This window comes from Rattus norvegicus, chromosome 18 (assembly GCF_021556685.1).
Source record: "Rattus norvegicus strain SHRSP/BbbUtx chromosome 18, alternate assembly SHRSP_T2T, whole genome shotgun sequence".
In the NCBI taxonomy this organism is placed as follows: domain Eukaryota; kingdom Metazoa; phylum Chordata; class Mammalia; order Rodentia; family Muridae; genus Rattus; species Rattus norvegicus.
In genome coordinates this window covers 27,538,248-27,559,956 of record NC_141551.1, presented here as the reverse complement: position 1 = coordinate 27,559,956, position 21,709 = coordinate 27,538,248, and the positions used below count along the sequence as shown (strand labels likewise).

Sequence of the window (21,709 nt, the reverse complement as noted above, 5' to 3'; positions counted from 1 at the left end):
TGCTTTTCTTGTCAAACTTCGGAGAAGGTCTGAGTGTGATGGCACACATCTTTAATCCCAGCATTCAGAAGACCGAGGCAGGTAGACTTCTGAGTTCCTTGCCAGCCAAGGTAATATAGTGAGACCCTATCTCAAAAAACAAAACAAAGGGCTGGAGCGATGGCTCAGCAGTTAAGAGCAGAAAGTCAGAGTTTGATTCCTAGCATTCGGGGCAGGAGGGAGCACTGACTGCTCTTCCAGAGGTCCTGAGTTCAATTCCCAGCAACCACATGGTGGTTCACAACCATCTGTAATGGGATCTGATGCCCTCTTCTGCTGTGTCTGAAGACAGCAACAGTGTACTCACACACATAAAATAAAGAGGAAAAAAAAGTGATTCCCAGCATTTACATGGTGGCTTACAACTGTTTGTAACTCCAATTCCAGGGTATCTTACATTCTCTTCTGGTCTCCATGGAGAGACACATGTGTACGCACGTGCAAAACACACACACACACACACACACACACACACACACACACACACACACACACACACAAAAGCCTTTAATCCCTGCACTCAGGAAGCAGAGGCAGGAAGATCTCTGTGAGTTTGTGGCCAGTCTGGCCTACACAGTGAGTTCCAGGCCAGCAAGGACTACACTGTGGGAACCTGTCTCAAAAATAAACAACAAAAACCCTATTTCTCAGGTCAGCCTAAGGAGGTGGGAAGATCACTACAGTTATTTTTGTAAAGGCTAATCTGGGGGCAGGGTGAGACTGCGTAGCCTCTTCCAGAGGACCCAAGGTCAATCCCCAACACCCATACGGCAGCTTTCAGGGGATCTGACACCTCACACAGACATACATGCAGGCAAAGCACCAATGTACATGAAATAAGAACAAATAAAAGGCTTGTTTATGTATGTATGTGTGCCTAGTCTATGCATGTGCCATGTGTACATGTATGTCGTGTGCATACAGATACCTGCAGAGACCAGAGGAGGTGGTACAGGTGGGTGTTGGCTCCTCTGCAAGAGCAGAAAATATTCTTAACCACTGAACCATCTTCCAGTCCCACTCTCTTTCAAATCTACTGATTTTGAAAGGAAGGTCTCCTTATGTAGCTATGGCGACTTGGAGCTATGTAGACCAGGATGGTCTCAAATTCACAAAGTTCTGCAGGCCTCTACCTCCTCAGTGCTGGGCTCAAAGGTTCATACCACCATACCTGGCTCCAAAATACAGTCCTGAAGCTTCACCTGAGGTCCAGGCCTGGAGAGTGAGACTGGGGAAGGGGTCATTCTCTTTGTTCTCCTCCAGGACAAACAGGATGTGAACTTTCTGGGGGAAGCTCTGAGACAAACAGCTTTTGAGAACCCTCCTCTCCCACTGCAGTCAGTCCCCTTGAGGCTCCCGGGTGCCAGTTAGGGTCCCTGGGGTCTCTTCTGCAGTCTGTGAGCATGTTTCTGCTCTTTATTTAACCCACAGGACTGTCATCAGGCCTCCCACATCTCCATCTCTGACCAGGGTCTGGCCTCCAATTGATGCTAACGTTTCTTTTCTTTTTTTTTCTTTCTTCTTTTTTTCGGAGCTGGGGACCGAACCCGGGGTCTTGCGCTTGCTAAATCCCCAACCCCGAGGCTAACATTTCTTAGAGGAGGAATGGCCCTAAACTATAACTATCTCATGTCCCAGCAGAGGATGACGAGACCAATGGTCCAGGGGATTGCAGTGGTACTTACCTGGCTCCCTTTCCTAAGGCCCAACTGCCTCCTTCACTGCCTAATCATCAGGAAAGGCAAGAACCTTAGCTAGATTAGATGGCAGTGGCTATGCTGCCTTGTGGGTGACCTGGACTCCACCCAGGCCATGCAGAGGCACTGTTGTAGAACCTAGCCTCAAGCTGCCTGCTGCCTGCACCTCCTAGGCTTACTAGGCCCATCTCTGATTACAAAGCTATTGCCCATTTTCCAGACACACTCTTCCTTACCCTGGGACTCTGTGTAACGGGATTTCTGGATTTTAGAAAATTATTTTATGTGTAGTCTTGGTACTCGAGGAAGCTAGGGGACACATCTGACCTCTCAGAACTAGAGTTATAGACTGTTGTGAGCTGTCACATGGGTGCTGGGAATCTAACCTGGAAGGGCAGCCAGTGTCCTAAACACTGGGGCATTTCTCTAGTGCAGGCCCTGGGCTTTTTATTAAAGGTTTACTTTATTATTTATGTGTATGTGTCTCTATATGCAGGCATCTGTAGAGGCCAGAGAGGATATCAGATACTCTGGAGCTGGATTTACAGTTGGTTGTGAATTGTGTCTTTTTTAAGAAAGATTTAAATTTTGTTTTGCTGTGCCCTCCCTCCCCCTTTTTGCTGTGTAATCCTGGCTGTCCTGGAACTCACTCTCTAGACCAAGTTGGCCTCAAACTTACAGACATCCTCCTGCTTCTGCCTCCCGAATGCTGGGATTAAAAATCTGCACCACCACCATCTGGACAAGATTTTAATTTTATTTTTCAATGTTGTCTTATTATGAATTCTCCAGAGAAAATGATTCCTTTATGACTTGCCCTGTTTTTGTTGTGTCCCTACATTTTTTTAAAAAGATTTATTTATTTATTTTCTATGAGCACACTGTAGCTGCCACAGAAGAGGGCATCAGATCTCATTACAGATGGTTGTGAGCCACCATGTGGTTGCTGGGATTTGAACTCAGGACCTCTGGAAGAGCAGTCAGTGCTCTTAACCACTGAGCCATCTCTCCAGCCCTGTCCCTACATCTCTTAGCACATCCAGAAGAGATCGTCTTTGATTGCCTCAATGGTCTCCTCTCTAGCAATGGTGCCACTTTTAGGGATGCTCTTCTTGTCGCTTTCATGGTAGGCATTGTTGGGTTGCTTACATTTGTCTGTCTTCTTTCCAGCACCCTTGACTCGTGTTCTGGAAGCCCACTGGCTTCCTGCCTCGGATACAGCCATGTTTCCCCTCTAGGCACATTACTTCTTCAGGGTTCCTGATGAAGGGTAGTATGGTTTCTCTTCTATTAGCTAAAACAAAAATCAGGAAACTTTCCCTGAGAACCATTTTAGAGTGTTGGAGTCCAGCAGGTAAGCAGGCAGGTTCTGGAGCAATAGCTGAGAGCTTGTATCTTCACCCGTAAGCAGAAAGCACAACTATTTTTATTTTTAATTCTGTGTCTGTGTGGTTGGTCTTGGATTTCCCATTGGGGTTCCACATGGTTGGTTATGAGCCATCTGACCTGAGGGTTAGGAACTGTGGTGCCTACAGAAGTCAGGAGACATCAGCTCCCCTTACGCTGGAGTTACAAATGGCTGTGAGCCACCATTTGAGTGCAAGGAATCAAACCCAGGTCAAGCAAGTGTTCTGAACAACTGAGCCATCTCTTCATCCTAAATTGCCTTAATCTCGAGTCATCGCTAATCTCTATAGCCTCGTCCGCTTAGGCAGTCTGATCCCTCCCCAGAGGCACCTGCTGACCCGTGTCCTGATAGTTCCCCCTCAGAAGAAGAGCTCACTTCCCTAGGAATAAGGTCTGTCAGAGAACTGTTATTCTGGGCACTGTCTCTTCTGGGGCCTGAATGCAGGCTAGGAATGATTCAGGAAAGAAATGGGTGAGGTGAATTAGGGACTTCCGGGAGTAAGACAGTGCTAAGCTGTCCCCTTTCTGCCTGCCTGTGCAAGAGGTGACTCCAGAGGGCATCCCCAGTTCAGTTCTCTACTTTAAAGGCTGTGGGTTGGCACTGTTTGATCTACTCTGCCTTCTTCCCTTCTGCCTTCTGAAACAGCTCAGTGTTCAGGTGGCCCAGCTGTCAGCTGTCTGGCCCACTGGACCTGTGTTCACAATCTCTTACATCCCCAGCAATCGAAAGCTGAGTTCTGCCAGCACCACCCCTAGCCAACAATGACCTTGGGGGAAGCAGCCAGGACACCATGGGAAGGAGGCTGATCATTAGTGCTGGTGTTCCCATGCTGAACTGGCTGCACAGGTCACTAAAGCACCTCAAGAGGCCTCATGACCCTATCTGTTCCTGTGCCTCTATGACAGTAGCTTCAGCAATGCAGCGAGGTATCTAACCCTAAGGATAAACAAGGACGCCAGAAACCCTGCCACCTCAGGTAGATTGTTTCAAGCTAGTAGTGGGAGGTAATTCTGGACCTGAGAAGGCTGGAAGCAGGGATGTTTGGGGCCATCAAACTTTCACTATTGCAGATCTCTGGCATCCCCTTGGTAGTCTATCACCTCCAGGTGTTTGGTGTTGAGGCGCTTGCCCTTAGAGACTTTTCAGTTATTGTTTTGAGGCAGGATCTAGTCCCATTCTAGCCCTGGCTGATTTAAAATTGACTATGTAGACAAGGCTGGCTCTCAAACTCATGGTGTGATGCTTCTGCTTCTTCCTTCCAGGTTTTGGGACTATGGGTGAATGCTCCCCTAACTAGCCCCACTACTCTTTTGTCTACAATGTTGCTCCTGGCATCTACTTATTAGAGACCACTGATAATGGACCTAAATCCTAAAATGTCAGTAGTGTTGAGGCGTGATGAGGCGTGAGAAAGCCTGGAAGGAGGCAAGGGTATTTTCCAGCCCTACCACCACATGCATAGGGGCCACCAGTTCATCATTTCAGCAGTATAGGTAGAGGAAGCTGCCACTCCAGCTTCAAAGCCCCCTTGTGGCCACAGGGATGTGAACTGGCTGCCTGCTTACCTACCCACACACCAACCTCCAGTGCCCAGAAAGAGATTCTTCCATCCCAATGCCACGCAAACCCTATACTGCTTCACCCAAAGATGATTCTGGGCCTAAGGAAAAGGTTGGGTGAGGGTGGAAGGTGGACATACAACTGCCCTGCCCTGCCAAGCCCATCTCTTCCTGCCAGCCAGTTACCGGAGTCTGTGGCTGGCAGGAAGCTCTAAACAGGAAGCTCTAAACATGTACACGTACGTACACACACACACACACACACACACACCCCATCCCTTCTATTTAGGAGGTGGCCATGGTGGCTGAGCTCTTGTCTCCGGTTTCCTAGGGAGCTGTGGAGAAACAGCCCAGCCTCCGTGGGTCCATCTGTCAGGGAGGCTGTTCCGCCCCATCGATTGCTGTTCCCAAGGGGCTGTGTTGCTCGAGGGACCCAATGTGGCCGCCAGATAGGAGGGAACCACAAGAAGAGGCAAGGAGGGGGGCGGCTTGGCAGTAGGAAGAGCCAAGAGGGGCTGACACTGCAGAGAGAAGGGACAAGCATGAGAAATGTAGACAGTCAGGGGCAGTGCCGCAGCAGGCTGGCTGCAATGATCTCTGACGCCAGCTGGCACCCTTAGGACTCAGTTTTGCCTTTGGACACACCAAGTTCCCACTTGTAAAGACAACAACAGCTAACATTTATTGAGCAGCAACAATGTGCCTAGCATTGGGACCAGGCTTTACACATCCCTGCTTTCACTTGAGTGCCCGTGCAATGTAGGTGTGCTTTATTCTCGAGCGAGAGGTGAGAAGGAATCAGAGAGGCTGCGGCTGTCAGTCACACACACACAGGAACTGGAGCCTTCTCTGAGCGAGTCAGCTGGGCTCAGTGGTTGCGCCCAGATCCAGACCGACAGAGCCAGGTCGAAGGGGGAGGAGGTAGTCTTGCCTGGCCAGAAGCCCTGCCCGCCCTCCCAGGGAGCCGCCTCCTCCCCTGGGCTGCGTGACATCTGCCCCGCTTCCCGGCCCCAGACAGCTGCCCAAAGCCACGTCAGCACTTCCACCAGGGAGTCTGGAAACTGGCTCCGGCCCCTGAGAAGGAAGAAGGAGGAGGGCTGCGGTCTCTCCCCCCCCCCAATACCACCCTCTCCCCCACTAAGGATGGCTTTTCAGAGGGGTGACCCCACTCAGCTGAGCAGGAATGGGGGTATATGACCTCAGTCTTTTGCAAGACCCAGTTTCCCCTGCTTAGGTGGGTATGTAGTGGGGGCCCTTTGGCATGGATACTAGTACATCCAGAGTGGATACAACATATATTCCCACGCAGCCCAGACACAGTTCCAGGGACACCCGGACAGCCTGCAACTCTCAAGACCTACTTGGGGCGTATGGTCATCTGGTGGAGATCCCAGAGGTGGGAAAGCAGAGTATGGAGATGGATGGATGGCCCAGCTCTGCAACTGGCCGGCTGGGGCCAGAGATAACCAGCGCCTCCCGGAAAATCATTAGCATCTGTTCGGGCCAGCAAAGTTGGCCTGCTGGCGCCTCTGCCTACCGGAACCAGCGGCTTGCAGCCCAGTCCCGTCGGTGCACAAGCCCATCTGGATTTAACTCAGGTGAGGACAACATGTATTTGTCCACTCACCTTGGGAGACAGGTATTCCAGCCAGCAAGCAGGGAACCGGGCTTGTGTTGTTAGGGGTGGGGGCTTCCTTTGCGAAGTAGGAGGTTCACTCCGCACTCTGAGTAATCCAGCCCGGTTCTTGGAGATGCCCGTGCTGGCGGCAGCCCAGGGAGTGTGTGGAAATGACACCGCCAGGGCGGCGGAGATCCCCCCCTCCTGACATTGGCTGGAAAGTGGAGCAGCTCGTCAGGGACAATCAATGGCGATCGATCGCTGCGCGGCGCAGGCGGCCAGCGCGCACACGGGGGGGGGGGGGGGGGGGGAGGGGCGGGGGGGCAGCCCGGCCAGCAGGGATAGGGGCATCCGTGAGTGAGGTCAAAAAACACAGACTGCAAAAGGGCATAGTTGGGTCGCATGGATATATAACTGTACAGAAAGGCACTACAAAGAAGGCAGACTCACCATACTAGTCTCTGACCCAAGTCACAACAGGGTTAAACGTTTGGTTTGCATGGACACAGGATGGAATCAGTCACATGTAAACTGCACCTTGATATAGCATATCATACTACCACACAAACAGATGCACCACACACAAGGTCCGCAGCACCACAACAAATGCCCTAACCCTATATTCACCCACGACTTGCCAGGATATAAAATTACACTGACTTACACTGACTGATAAAAAAACGGGAGAGTTAGTAAGTCTGGCTGCACAACAAGGCAAAAAGTCAGATAGCCATATTGTATGTCACACAGCCTCAAAGAATATGGTTAAGTTGGGACTACTGGCTACCACAATGGGCCCAAGAAAAAATAGAATACAACCGGGCCACCCATTTCTTCATAACTCCCACCATGAATACAACTTTTCATCATGTGGCATGTCCTCAATCCCCCCAGGAACACCAGAGACAAGCAAACTAGCTTTTTTCTCAAAGTTCTGTAACAGTACTATCAAGTGACTGCTCAGGCAGTAGGTAAGCCCAGACAGGAGGTAAACTTAACACAGGAGTCTTGGGTCACCATTAATGACTATGTGCCAGACAGCAGCAGTTCTCAGCCTGTGGGTCCAAACCCCTTTAGGAGTGGAACTACCCTTGTACAGACCAGTGGGAAAAGTAGATATCACATTATGATTCATGACAGCAAAACTAGTTATAAAACAGCAATAAAAATGACTGTATTTTGGAGATCACAATATGAAGAACTATATTAAAAAGGTCACAGTATTTAAAGGGTTGAGAACCACTATGCTAGTAAGTTATAGCTATACAATGGCTGATTACTTAGCATCACTCTAAATTTTAAGCTTAAGAGTTCCTCTCTGGGAACCTGACTTACCTTAGCAGCAAAACTACTTCTGTCATTACATCTGGGAAACACTTCTCAAATGTCACAAACTCAATTCACATGGCTATTTTCACCCACAAAGAAGCCACATTCTTACCCCAACCTCGCTAGACATGTCCTAGCAGCAGGGTGAGCCCAAGTAGCTATCATATCAACTCTGGCTATGGGACCTTCCTTGGTGGGGAAACTACCCCCAACCTCTCACCAGGTAAGATTCAAACACAGCTGATCTTATTTCCTGTTACCTACACAAGCTTTACAAGACAAAACAAAGTTACCCATCCAGAGCCTCCCACATTTCCTAAGGACTATCCCCACTTAAACCCACTCTATCCTTTTATTTTATCCAAAAGAAGTACTGGCTAAAGTCCTAGAAAGCCAGGTGTGGCGGCACACACCTTTCTGGAAGCAGAGACAGGTGAATCAGAGGCCAGCATGATCTACAGAGTGAGTTCCTGGATAGTACACAGAGAAACCCTGTCTCCAAATCAACAACAACAAAAAAAAATCCCCATAAAGATGCTCTCCATTTCAAGTGTAAACCATCAAAACAAAGCCTAGCAATATCCCTACTTCTGCCCTGAGGAAGCATGTTCACAGGAACAGGACCAAGATCTTCAGTCCTACAAAACACCCTATGCTGTGAGCTAATGCAGGTCAGCTGAGGTGCAGCCCTAACTTCATGCTGCCTGTGCAGGCCTGGGCCCACCCAGAGACTTCCAGGAATCTCTGCTATCAAGAGAGCTCCCCCTAAAGGTTATGCCTAGAGTGACTCCCAGCACTCCCAGTTTGGTTCTCTAACTGTGACTCTCAAGTCTCACACACTGACCCAAGATCTAACACAGAGACCTTCCTTGACTAGGGAATGTAGACTTTTTTGTGATCTAGGATGACAGCAAGGATCTGGCAGTTACAAGCGCCCATTCACCAGTTCCTTTTTCTTCCCCCTTTCTAGTATAACAGGGAAACACAGGGAGGAAGAGATCTGATCTGCTGTAACCGTGCCTTACCCTTAGCCGAAGACAAATTCTCAAATGTTATCCCTTTCCCTCCAGACTTTATATCCACACTCACAGGTGGATAGCAAGATGTGCACCCGATCCATGTGCGAAGGCTCATGGGCCTTCTTGCTGAAGAGGTATGCAAGCCCAGGCAGTTATACCACGTACCTGGTACCCCCAAATCTGGCCTTGCTCAAAGGTTTGCCATTAAAACAAAAAACTAGGGCATACATACCACTGTCCATAGCTACTTCCTTGAGCCTGGTTCACAATTCTTTAATTAATTGGTAAGATCATTTTCAATCAAGTTTTACCTACAGATTGTTAAAGACCAAGTGTTCATCTATTAGAAAATTCAAAGGAGGGGTTGGGGATTTAGCTCAGTGGTAAAGCGCTTGCCTAGGAAGCGCAAGGCCCTGGGTTCGGTCCCCAGCTCCAAAAAAAAGAACCCCCCCCCCAAAAAAAAAGAAAATTCAAAGGACATATAAATTTGCCCTAAATTACAGGAAAAAAAAAAGCATATCATTTCAAACCTAGATCTAATTTCACTTTTTTAAAGGTTCAGATTTAGGTTCACACCCATATGCATAAACACTAAGGAATGTCCATGCTCACAATCTTCTTAAAAGTTCCTAACAACATGGACAGCCCCTCCTGCACACACAAAAGCTGGCCTATGCTCTCCCTTGTCTGGAGTCTATCAGCCACATTCTCCATGGCTCCATTCTTTCCAATAGGCGCAGGGCAGACAGGAAGTCTACAGACTCCCTGATCCTGATCCCCACCAGAGCACAAATTCCTCCTGCTACTGCCAGATAATCACATGAACGCACGACACACACACACCGACACACCCTGGGGAGACCTGGAGAACAAGGCATTCTGGTGGCCAGTCTGCTAGCCCTTCTCAGGGCTGCCTAAGATCCAGTTCTACTGCCTGTGTTAATTTCAAGTCAGCCTTTCCTTTAGGAAAGTCATGTCCTGGTAGAATCAAGGCATCCTTCTTTACTAAAGTGTCTTTCTTAGGCCAAAGTTTTCATTTGATGCAAAATCCTTCACATGGTCCCCTCTGAGAGGTATACAGCCAAAAGCCTGACCTCCAGACACCAACAGCCCCTAGATGCTTTCCTAATCTGGGGGTAAAGTGTTGGTTCTCATGGCTTTGGCTGGATTGCAGCTACTTGGTGACTTCAGCAAATCTAAAGTTATTTGCATACCCAGATGGCCAAGCCTACAATTTCAGAGAATTCCCAATGAAGAGGCAGCTGGCTTCCGGATGGTGGCCCTAGAGGCCCACAGCTGTTGCACTGGAACACTAGAAAGCCTAGGGCCCCGAATCACAAGACAGATTGAAAAAGACAGTATTTTCCCAGGCCTTACCATCAGTGCTCTACTCTGTTTTCCCGAATCTCCATCTTTGGGCATAAAAGAACTATGTCATAGATGCCAGCAGACATAGGCAAACAAGTGAGACTGGGTTCGTTGATGAGGGCACAGGAACTAATTGCTTTGAAAAGGCAACAGTGGGCACCAGAAATGTGAGTCCCTTTGTTCACATAGAACAGTGAACAAAACCAAGTGAGTAAGCTGGTGCGGAAGTTGTTTGTGTAAACAGAGATGATGGACTACCAGAGCACCAGGTAAAAGATGACCCAGCACTTTGGTATTTTTAGTAGGCCTAGGAACAGAATATAAGTCATTATAACCTGTTCTCTCACAATACACCTTTCTGAGTATCTGACTGAACTAAGCACTGGTGCACCTGCTTCTAAATGCACCAACAAAAGACAACCCCCAAGGAAGCCTCCTTACTCAAAACAAAAGCGCTTCGTAGGTTCTGTCCATGCACAATTCATTGACCTCACATACCTTGTAGTTTTAAAAGCTTCAGGTCATCATTGCCCTCTGCTGGCCACAGAGAAACTAGCACCCACACAGAACCTCCTTTACCAGTAGACAGACGTTTGCTTGCTGTCTGTTGAACCATGAGTGGTCAGAATACGTAAAAAGCAAGCTAGAAAAAAAGGCGTGTTAGGGCAATTCTGTCTGTCTCTGACCCCAGATACAAATAAACACTGCACTTCAGTGTAGCCCAGAAGTTGCACCCACTCATATTTGCTGGAGAACTCAACCACCCACCAGACCCTCCCTCCATCTTGTCTCATGTTCTTGCCCTTTCTGCTCCAAAGTCTAAGTGAAAAGACCTAGAGTTGCACTTTCAGAAAATTCTACTTTCCTCCTTCCAGTAGTCCCCTCACCACTCTACAGCAAGTGCCCGGAAGCTCACGATGTCTTCTGAAACAAGACTGGACCATTTAGCAATTGGCACAATATTCTGTCGGTTGGCTACATCGTCAAAGACAGCTATAACTTTAGCTTGGAAGACTGGGGTGTTCTGATCAGTGAGTAATAGCTTATTAGGAGAGAGGAAAGCGGGGTTGGGGAGAGCGCTTGCCTAGCAAGCGCAAAGCCCTGGGTTCGGTCCTCAGCTTCAAAATAAATAAACAAACAAACAAACAAATAAATAAATAAATAAATAAAAAATAGAGAGAGGAAAGCTCTAGACAGACCTCATCAGACACCAGTTACCTGAAGCATGGTGCTGGCTTTAAAGCCTAGATGCCAGATTATACCTTTGGGATGTCTCCAGAAACTTCAATCTCATGTAGGGAGACCAAGCCTGAAAAAACTGGCAATTTGGGGAAAGATGGGTCTCCTTCAACAAAACCCTCTTCACTACTATAAAAATCTAAGACTCAACATCCGAGGAACAAGATTGCTCCCCCAAGTAAAGGTACTACTTGCTGTCAAGCCTGACAACCAAATCCAACTTTTAGAACTGGCATGGTGGAAGGACCTTGTTCTGTAACTACATGTGAGGTAAGGAATGCTCAAAACCACATACACACCCACACTTAGTGCTACTGCATTTACATGGTACCCCCTAACCACCACAAACTCTAGTTTCAGGGATTCTGGGAAGTTCTAGGATATCTAGTGCCCTAGACATGTACATGTGTTGCAAATATACTCATGCAGGCTCACAACACATACATATCAAGAAAAAAGATCTTTAAGGCAAGAATGATATTGAATACCTTTAATCTTAGCACTTGGGAAGCAGAGGAAGGTAGATCGCTGCAATTCTGAGGCCGGCCTGATCCACAGAGTAAGTTTTAGGATAGTCTGGGCTAAAGGATAGACAAAGTCTGTTTAAAAAAAAAAAAAAAACAAACAACAAAAATGAAATGGAGGCTAAGGATATTTATAGTTGGTGGAGTGCCTGCTTGTCTTGCATGCATGATGTCCTGGCTCAGTTCCCTGCATTACATAACTGTTAGAGGTGCACGATGCCTATTGCCCCAGCATTTGGGGAGCAGGATGACTGGAATCTCAAGGGCATCTGCAGCTCCATAAATTTGAAGTCAGTCTGGGCTACATGAGACTGTGTCTTAAAAATATAGATATTTTCAAAATTGAATGGGGGTACTGCCCTATGCTTGTAGTTCAGGCTCCTAGGAAATGAAAACAGGAAGAATTCAGCTCACAAGTTAAAATTCAGCATATATAACAAAAGTAAGACTAAATGTCAACAAGAAAAAAGTTCAAATACTTCAGTAAGAAGTTCAAAGCAGAGAATTTTAAGAATAGGTAGATTTGGAGATGGTTAAATACCCGAGGAAGCTGTAGCAGGCATCCCTCATACCCTTACAAGGTTGCCGGAGAACTCCATGTGTTTATCAGGGCTCCTGCTGTTCCTCTCTGTATCGCATCTTAAACGCCTAGCTTGGGTATTTAGTGGCTTCTTGCTTTCTTGCCTACAAGTGATCAACCATTTGCTTTCAATATAGGAAATTCTACAAACAACTGACATAGGTTAAAACCAAACAATGAAAAAAACCAATCAAACAAACACTTAAGCTGCTGTACTGGTTCCAATGTATACTTTTAAGTATGAAGTAATAGTGATCAATCCAAATCCTTGTGCATTCTATACAAGCACCTGGAGTTACCTCCCCAGTCCTATTAACAGATTTGCATCTGATAAAAGGTAACACTATGAATAATTCAGAGGAAAAGCGATCCCTAGCCAATAGTCAAAATGTCTACCTTTGCCTCAATTAGCTAAAAACCAGTCACTGAGATAGCAAAACTGGATGGTCACTCTACTACACAGCCTTGAGGCTGAAGGCCACAAAGGCTTCAAACTCAGTTTGAAATTTATACCAAGGTAAAACACAGCAATAATGAATTGGTTCAGGAACAATATAGAACACAACAGCTTTAAGTAAGGTTACTTAGACAGGATCCAGACTCTTTATTCCTAAGCGTATACTTACAAAGCGCTGGGGTTACCTGTGAACCACTATACTTGGAGAAAGGCAGTATTTACCTAAGTGCACACACAACACAGGGGAAAAGGAACCTGCAGCGGGGGGTATATTCCACAGCTCAAAAGGTTTTGAAAGGTATGGGTGTGAGACAAGGAAGTAGTATATCTACAATCCAAAGAGCCAGGAACAAAAGACAGTTCTTTTGAAATCTCAGCACAAGTATTAAGGGTCCTATTTCCAAGACAAAGCCAGAGTTTGCCCTTAACTGCAGACAAGGGAAGATATAAAGTGGGATTGGAAGGAATGTTCCTACCATTAAGTCAGTGCAAAAAAAAAAGCATCAGTCACTAGTCACATTTTCCTTTTGTTCCACAAACCTGTTTCTTTAACCACTATTATGGTACTGCTATACCTTTGTTCTAGACAAAGTTACCAGGACAAGGATGCCTTTGACTATTGGCCAGCAATGCCAATCTGCAATGGTTTGGTTTTACCAAAAAATTGCTCTGAATATACCTTGACAAAATTGTCTAAACTACTAACCTAAGCCACCCCCCCAAACCCCAACCCTATAACTTTCATTCTTTTGTAACCATTATCTCACCAGAATAAAAAAACAAGGTTGGTTCACATTAGCCTTTAGACATCAGAAAAACTTTCTGTGAGCCTATGTGAGAGTCAGCCCAAGTGTCTGTTTCCTTACTGTGGGAAGGGAATCTAAACAACTGGACTAAAGTGCTTCACTCTCAAACTGCATTTCCCAGCCCAATATTATTTGTGACCATCCAAACTTGCACATCAAGCTGACAGCTTTTATTTAGCATAAAAATACCAAGAGCACGCTTGTAAAAAAAAAAATCCACACTATAACTTAAAAAAAAATGGTAATAGGCTATAGCAGTTCTCTGAGATGAGAGGCAAGTAAGAATGGGCAAATGAGAGCTGTGCAATGGAACCCAAGTGAGTAGTAGAGTAAGAATGAAACCAGTCACTGCAGCAGGCATACAGTCAATAGCAGAATACCTGATTAGAATCTGCAAGGACTGAGGCCCACTGAAACAGACAGACATACACACAGCACCCAGAAGTGAACTTCCATCTGCCTACAACAGTAATGATACATGGTAATTTCTGGTTAGAGTTCAATTCTGAATTTTTCTTTCACAACTGGTTAAAGCCATTGTCTGCAAGGCCAAGGAGATGATACTATAGCAATTCCCGAAATTCGTGTAAGCAGCCAGCTACTAATTAAGAGACTTTTAGCTGACAGGTTGAGATGGAGGAACACTGACACTGAGAGATGAGACAGGTGGACAAGTTTAAAACCAAAAGCAGTGGTCATTTATTCCTCAATTTTTGTGCAAGAGTGTAAAGATGCATTTCAAAGAACCTGATGACTAGAGAGCGTCAGCCATGGCCTTCAAGCTGGCCTGGCTTACATTTAGGTTAGGAAAAGGGATGAGGGGAGATAACTTGCCTAGTTCACATGAATGTTTCTGGATTAACAGTTGTTTACAAATTCCAAACTACATTTTACTAGAGTCAAAGGAAGACTTCAAAAAGCCACATACAGTACAATTTAAAACCAATGGACATCCTGCAAATGTTAGTGCAAAGTAATAACGTAGACTCTCCGATACAAGATTGTGCTCATGTTTCCCAGGTTTGGTCAGTTACTCGTTATAGTTACAATCAATTAGCTCATCAACAGCAACACCTTGTGTCCTATGTCCTATGTACCAAGAGACTGTCGTAAGGTTCTAGTGAAGTGCTGCTCACTTTCACTAACAAAGCAAATTTCTTTAGTTTAACAGTCATGTTCCTGGAATGGTGCACATGTAAGTTTCATGAAAATGCCTTTAAGCTTACGCCTCTATCTTGTTTAATAAAATTACTCTCACATCTCTTTTAGTATGTAAACTGGAATTGTTTCATGATTTTGAAATGCAACAAATATAAATGAAAACATTTCAGGGATGAGGAAAAATCCACCACTAATCTTAGCTAGACCAAGTTTTTAAATCAAAAAGCCTATTCACACAAAATTATATGTAATGACTGTAGTAATCAGTTTATTACACAGATTAATCATTCTTGAACGTACAAGCTCCAGAGGAGCAACTGGGTCTTTAAATATACACAAGTGTTTCCATCAAATGAATGTTCACCCTTACATCGAAATAGGCCTAAAGCAGTTAAAAACATAAGAAAAATAAGAGCTATGAGCTATGTATTAACTGAGAAACCACATACAAACCAAAGATTATGGAAAGGGGCTAAAAGGAGGAAGGCTGAAAGGGCAGGGAGATATGAAAGTGTTGGGAACAAAGTCCATCACACTTTATGTACTAACAGCTCCAGTCCATTTAAATGTTGATCAGTTAAACTTAGACCTTAAAATACAGCATGTAGTTTACTCTGCTTGGTCATAACTTTCTCCTAAGCTGTAGGTCTTTCAGGATGAAAGGAATACAGAAACAGCTTCACGCTCTTCACCATGCTGTTCACGACTGTTAGGGGATTAGATGGAGTCCACTTAAGGACCATCTCCTATGGGTCACTGGAGCTTTTTCCTCCCATTCAAGCACACGCTGTGTACCCACTACCCATCACATCTTGCCATTATCCAAAGTTAAGTCAATAAGGAAAGCTTTTAGTCTCACACCTAGGTTACGCCCGGAGAACTGGCTTCTCACACACACACTTCTCTGCTAGGAGGCAATGTTGGTACAGAAGTACAGTATTTCTAGTTTGTTGTTCCAAGTATGTACAACACGCAGCACTGCTGTGTCAGGTAAACATGTGCACAGGGGAAGATGAGGCGTGGGCTCATAGAAAGCAGTCAAATGGAAATCAAAAGGACTTTCTCTCTTTCAGAGTTCCCCTAGCTTTATTTGTAGAGGTTATCCAATAATTTCTTTAATTACATCGCATACTTCTGAGTCCATTCCCGAGCTATTCTGTTGTACCTGTACACACACAAAGAGAACTTGGCTTAACATAGGTAAGGAGTCAATAAGCAACATATTTCATTCATTATCCCAACTAGTAATTTTAAAGCAATAACTGGAAAACATTCAAACAAAATCAACTTTCTCCCTCTAATTTCTTTCGCACATACCCACCTTTTGCTCCATAACCCCCACCCCCGCCCTTTGTGCTAGGGTCTCACTTCAAAATCAGAGCTGATCGTGATCTATCTAAAAGTAGGATGGGGGGCTGGGGATTTAGCTCAGTGGTAGAGTGCTTACCTAGGAAGCGCAAGGCCCTGGGTTTGGTCCCCAGCTCCGAAAAAAAGAACCCCCCCCCCCAAAAAAAAAAAAAAAGTAGGATGGCCTCAAAACCTGTGGCATTCCTCTTGGATTGTTGCTGTTGGTTGTTACTATTACAAAGACATACCATTGTCTAGCTTTACCTCCAATTATAAATAAGCCTATACTAGGATACAGTAAGATCATGTGTATCCAACGGACTCAGATTCAGGATTAGGATTTGCTGGTATGTGCATCATCCTATGTCTTTTGGTTTTGAGACATGGTTATTCTGTGTAACAACGCTGGCTGTTCTAGAACTCAAGTTGAAGACTAGGCTGGCCTTGAACTCACAGAGATCTACCTGCCCGTGTCTCCTGAATTCTGAGATTAAAGAGGTGTACCACTACCACCCAGCCATCTTATGTTTTGACTGTCATTTTTTAAAATTTATTTTCGATAGTGTCAATATGTAGTCAAAGCTAACCTTAAACCGGCAATCTTCCTAGCTTTGGAGGTTTATAGGCATGTGTCAACACACCTGATTATCTAAGAATCTTGACTATGTAATTTAATATTATATGGTTCTTAAAATCATTTAAGTGATTTAAATAGCATAGTGAGCTAAGTGGGGAGACTGAGCATGAGATTCCAGAAATTGTCTTAAAACACACAAAAAAGAACGAGACCAGCTTGTATTACTCTTGTCTCATAAAAATACAACAGTGCTAGAGACAGCTCAGCAGGTAAGAGACTTGCTGCTGCTAAGGAGGACCTCACTCGGTTCCTAACACCTACAGGGCAGGCAAGTCACAAACACCTGCAACTCCAGTTCTGGAGATCCAACTCCGTCTCATGGACTCTGTGGGTACCAGGCATCCATGTGGTACATATACATAAATGGAACTCCCACCTATTCATACACATAAAGTAAATATAAAAAGCTGAATATGAGCATGGTGGTGCACTTCTTTAGTCCTAGCACTTAGAAGAAGTCACAGGCCGTGGGCATCTGTGCCTGGTATACATATCAAGCTGCAGCAAGTTAAGTACATGGTGAAATACTGTCTCCAAACAAAACAAAACCTTTTATATTAGTAAACAACTCCTTCTGGTAGGGTTTACTTCAATAATTTGTAAAACATTCCAGTCACAAAATAAACAGAGAAAACCTGTGTGAGTCTAGAATACACCTGTAATCACAGCGTTCAGGGGGTAGAGAAAGGAGGATCAGGAGCACCCAAAGTTACGCAATGAATAAAGAAGGCAGCCTCAGCTACATGAGACCATCTCAAAACAAAAACAAGCCAAAAAAAAGAAAAGAAAAAAAAAAAAAAAAGAAAAAAGAAAAAGAACAGCAATGTAGGCTGGAGAGATGACTCACAGTTAAGAGCATTGGCTGCTCCTCCAGAGGACCCTAGTTTAATTCCCAGCACCCACACAGCAGCTCACAACTGTCTGTAATTCCTATTCTAGGGGATCTGACACCCACATACAGACATACATGCAGGCTAAGAATTAATGTATATAAAATAAAAATAATTAAAAATTAAAAGGGAGGTCTAGAGAGATGGCTCAGCAGGTAAGAGCACCAACTGCTCTTCCTGAGGTCCCAAGTTCAATTCCCAGCAACCACAGGATGGCTCACAGCCATCTGTAATGAGATCCGATGCCCTCTTCTGGTGTGTCTGAAGACAGCTACAGGGTACTCATAGATATGGGAACAGGAATGCACCATCAGGTAGGGTTTCTTGGTGTAGTCCTGGAACTCCCTTTGTAGACCAGGCTGGCCTCAAATTGAAGAAATTCACTTGTCTCTGCCTCTAGGCAATAAATTTTATTTTTTAAAAAATGAGGTGCTGGAGAGATGGCTCAGGGGTTAAGAGCACTGGCTGCTCTTCCAGAGGTTCTGAGTTCAATTCCCAGCAACCACATGGTGACTCACAACCATCTGTAGTAAGATCTGATGCCCTCTTCTGGTGTGTCTGAAGACAGCTACAGTGTACTCATATGAATAAAAAATAATAAAAAAAATTTTAAAAAATGAATGATCTGCTGAATATTAGTACTATGTTGACTTAGGATATCTTTCTGAGAAACACTCATAGCCACAGTTCTAGATATTAAACAAAATGGTTTCTAACCAAAACAAGCAGTAATGTATAATGCATTAAGCAAACAAATAAGGTGGCTAAGGTTTGGGGACACACACCTTTAACCACAATACTTGGGAGGCAGAGGCAGGTAGATTTGTGTGAGTTCTAGGCCAGCCTGGTTTTTAGTGAAGTCCTGCCTCAGTAATGTAAGTAAATAAGGAAGTAAAGCTGCAGGGTGTGGAGAGAAGCAGATGGCTGGCAGGTAAGAGAGCCAGCTGCTTCTCTAGAGGACCCTGGTTCAAATCACAGCACTCATATAGTACTTCATGTCCATCTAAAGCCAATTCTAGGGAATTTGTGCCCTCTGAACAAACATGCAGGCAACATGCAAACACACAATATTAAAGACATTTTAAATTCAGCCAGAAACACATGATTATTAATGGTATTCAGTCAGAAGCACAACAAAATTAAGAATTAGTGGCAGAATTCCCTATTGTTGGTGTAGCTACATTAAAAACATTTCTTTCGGGGCTGGGGATTTAGCTCAGTGGTAGAGCGCTTACGTAGGAAGCACAAGGCCCTGGGTTCGATCCCCAGCTCTGAAAAAAAGAACCAAAAAAAAAAAAAAAACAAAAAAACATTTCTTTCCCAATGAGTCAGGGTTTTTCTATATAGCCTTGTCTTTCCTGGACCTCACTTTGTACACCAGGCTGGCCTTGAACTTGTAAGAGATCTGCTTGCCTTTGCCTCCCAAACACTAGAATTAAAGATACAGACATGCACCACAACATTTCAGCTTGTATCTATGACTTTTTTTTTTTTTCTTTTCTATTTTTCGGAGCTGGGGACCGAACCCAGGGCCTTGCGCTTGGTAGGCAAGCGCTCTACCACTGAGCTAAATCCCCAACCCCGTATCTATGACTTTTTAATACAACAGATTTTAAGTAATCATGTGTAACATTTTATTTTTTTAATTAATTAATGTGAGATAAGGTCTTTCTCTGTCCCTGCTTCACAAGAGCTAGGATCAAAGATGTGGACTACCACAGGAAAGGTACAGTGGCACGTACACTTTTTTTGGGTTGGGAGGTGTTCTAACAGGGTTCCTTTACATTGCTGTTGTTTTGGCTGTTCTTTTTTTTTTTTTTTTTTTTTGGGTTCTTTTTTTCAGAGCTGGGGACCAAACCCAGGGCCTTGCGCTCACTAGGCAAGCGCTCTACCACTGAGCTAAATCCCCAACCCCAGACCTGGCTGTTCTTAAACTCAGAAATCTGCATTCTCCTCCCTCCTGAGTGCTGGGATAAAAGGCTGGTGCCACCAGCAGCATGTGCCTTTAATCCCAGCATTGAGAGGCAGAGACAGGAGGATCTTTTGAGTTCCAGGCCAGCCTGAGCTACACAAGAAATGCTGTCTCAAAACAGCAGGGCTGGACTGATGGCTCTGTGGTTAAGAGCTCTGATCTTGGGGCTGGGGATTTAGCTCAGTGGTAGAGCGCTTACCTAGGAAGCACAAGGCCCTGGGTTCGGTCCCCAGCTCCGAAAAAAAGAACCAAAAAAAAAAAAAAAAAAAAAAAAAAAAGCTCTGATCTTTCAGAGGTCAGAGGTCCCAGGTTCAATTCCCAACAACCACATGGCAGCTCACAACCATTAACCATCTGTAATAGAATCCAATGCGTGCGTGCGTGTAAGCGTGCATGTAAAAAGCCAAAAACCCCTATATCCTATATAGTTCCATCATAATCTCAACAAGTAAGACACAAAAGCAAAAATGACTAGAACTCTTTAGGTCACTTTTGATATCCTGATAATTCTTAAATAAGTCATATAGCATACCGTTCTAAAATACCTAATTCTACATCAAAAATTGTTTTTAAAAGATTTGGCACCTTTATGCCAAGTGGTAGTAAAGTCAATTATTTTTTCCATTAATTATTTACCAAACTATATGTAAGATAAATAAATGGGAACCTGATGCACAATGATTCACAAGTCAAAAACCAATCAACACTTGAAGGTTAAAAGAGAAAAGTACTGTAAGAAAGGTTTTTAGTAGAAGTTACAACAGACAATTATATATGAGACCAGTATCATCTATTTATAATATTTTGTATAGAAACCTGTTCCATGTACCCCTTGGAGTTTATCTTAAACATTTGGTCTATACTCAACTGTACAAGTAAGAAGCTGTGAGGCAGTCTTACCCATGCCTGACAGTCGTCCATCTAGAGGTGATACTTACTTTTCTCTATCTGTTTTGTAGATCCGAGCAATCTCAGGCACTAAAGGATCATCTGGATTGGGATCACACAACAGAGAACAGATGGACAAAAGTACTGGGATATTTAAAAAAAAAAAAAAAAGTGTAGATTAGTAGAAGACCAAAGCAAAAGGCTTAAACATCAAAGGCAGGGCATGGTCTTTAATCAAAGTACTCAGGAGGCAGAGGCAGGTGAAAAGGTGGATCTCTGTGAATTCAAGGCCACCCACAGCAGCATAGTGAGACCCTGTTACCAAGGGAAAAACAAACCACCACCAAAAACCCAACCTGATATGCCAAAATGTTAAGAGAACACAGAATTGTGAATGCAGGTAACTTAATGGTGGAGAGTTCGCATAGTGTGTATGAGGTTCTGCTCTGAGTTCAGTTATTAGCAGAACAAAAACAGCTCTTCTAAATCCTAGATTGAGAATACTTGTCAGTACCAGAGAACCTCAGTTTTCAGAAGCCATCACTCAGAGAAAAATCAAGCTGTCAAATTTCCAACAACAGAAGAGTGGTTGTCTGACACAGTCAGTCACACAGAAACTTCAAGGATAGTCTGGAATATAGGATATGTCTCAAAAATGAAATAAATTTTAACCAGGCATAATAGTTTACTCTTGTAATTCCAGCACTGTAGAATCTAAGGTCAGCCTAAACTATAGAGTAAGACCCAATCTTAAATACAAAACAACAAAACCCCAACCATCAACAAAAACAAACAGGACTCAAGTGAAATGAATGGCTCAGCAAGTTAAACACTGGCTGAACAGCCAGCCAAGCTGGGCTTGATTCCTGGAAGCAATGTAAGGCAGGAGATAGCATATGGGCACAATAATAAAACAGGGCCACAGAGACAGCTCAGCAGTTAAGAGCACTGACTGCTCTTCCAGAGGTCCTGAGTTCAATTCCCAGCAACCACATGGTGGCTCATAACCATCTGTAATTGGATCTGATGCCTTCTTCTGGTGTGTTTGAGGACAGCTACAGTGGACTTATATAATAAATAAATCTTTAAAAACAAAGCAACACAATCACATCACTCCCTTTCTTGGTAGAAGGTTCACTTCACTTCAAGGCAGGACCTCACTCTTGTATCA

At 44.5% G+C, this 21,709-nt stretch overlaps 1 protein-coding gene and 1 long non-coding RNA gene across 6 annotated transcripts in view; both read right to left on the bottom strand.

Annotated features, from left to right (window-relative positions):
• Positions 1–2,472: 2,472 nt before the first annotated feature.
• Positions 2,473–6,429, bottom strand: LOC147999725 (uncharacterized). Of its 2 annotated transcripts, none has more exons than XR_015642867.1 (2): positions 6,065–6,429; positions 2,473–3,030 (listed from the first exon to the last, which is right to left on the bottom strand). It is a non-coding gene; the product is annotated as an uncharacterized LOC147999725 (long non-coding RNA). The 2 variants fall into 2 exon arrangements; XR_015642866.1 differs by having other exon boundaries at positions 6,331–6,429.
• Positions 6,430–14,318: 7,889 nt separating this feature from the next.
• Positions 14,319–21,709, bottom strand: part of Ube2d2 (ubiquitin-conjugating enzyme E2D 2) — a 41,994-nt gene continuing 34,603 nt past the window's right edge. For 2 of the 4 annotated variants that reach the window (NM_001393772.1, XM_087593413.1), the window contains 2 exon segments: positions 14,319–15,969; positions 20,589–20,682. In NM_001393772.1, coding sequence (NP_001380701.1) covers positions 15,924–15,969; positions 20,589–20,682 — 140 coding nt within the window. In that variant the 3' untranslated portion in view covers positions 14,319–15,923. 4 annotated transcript variants of the gene reach the window in all.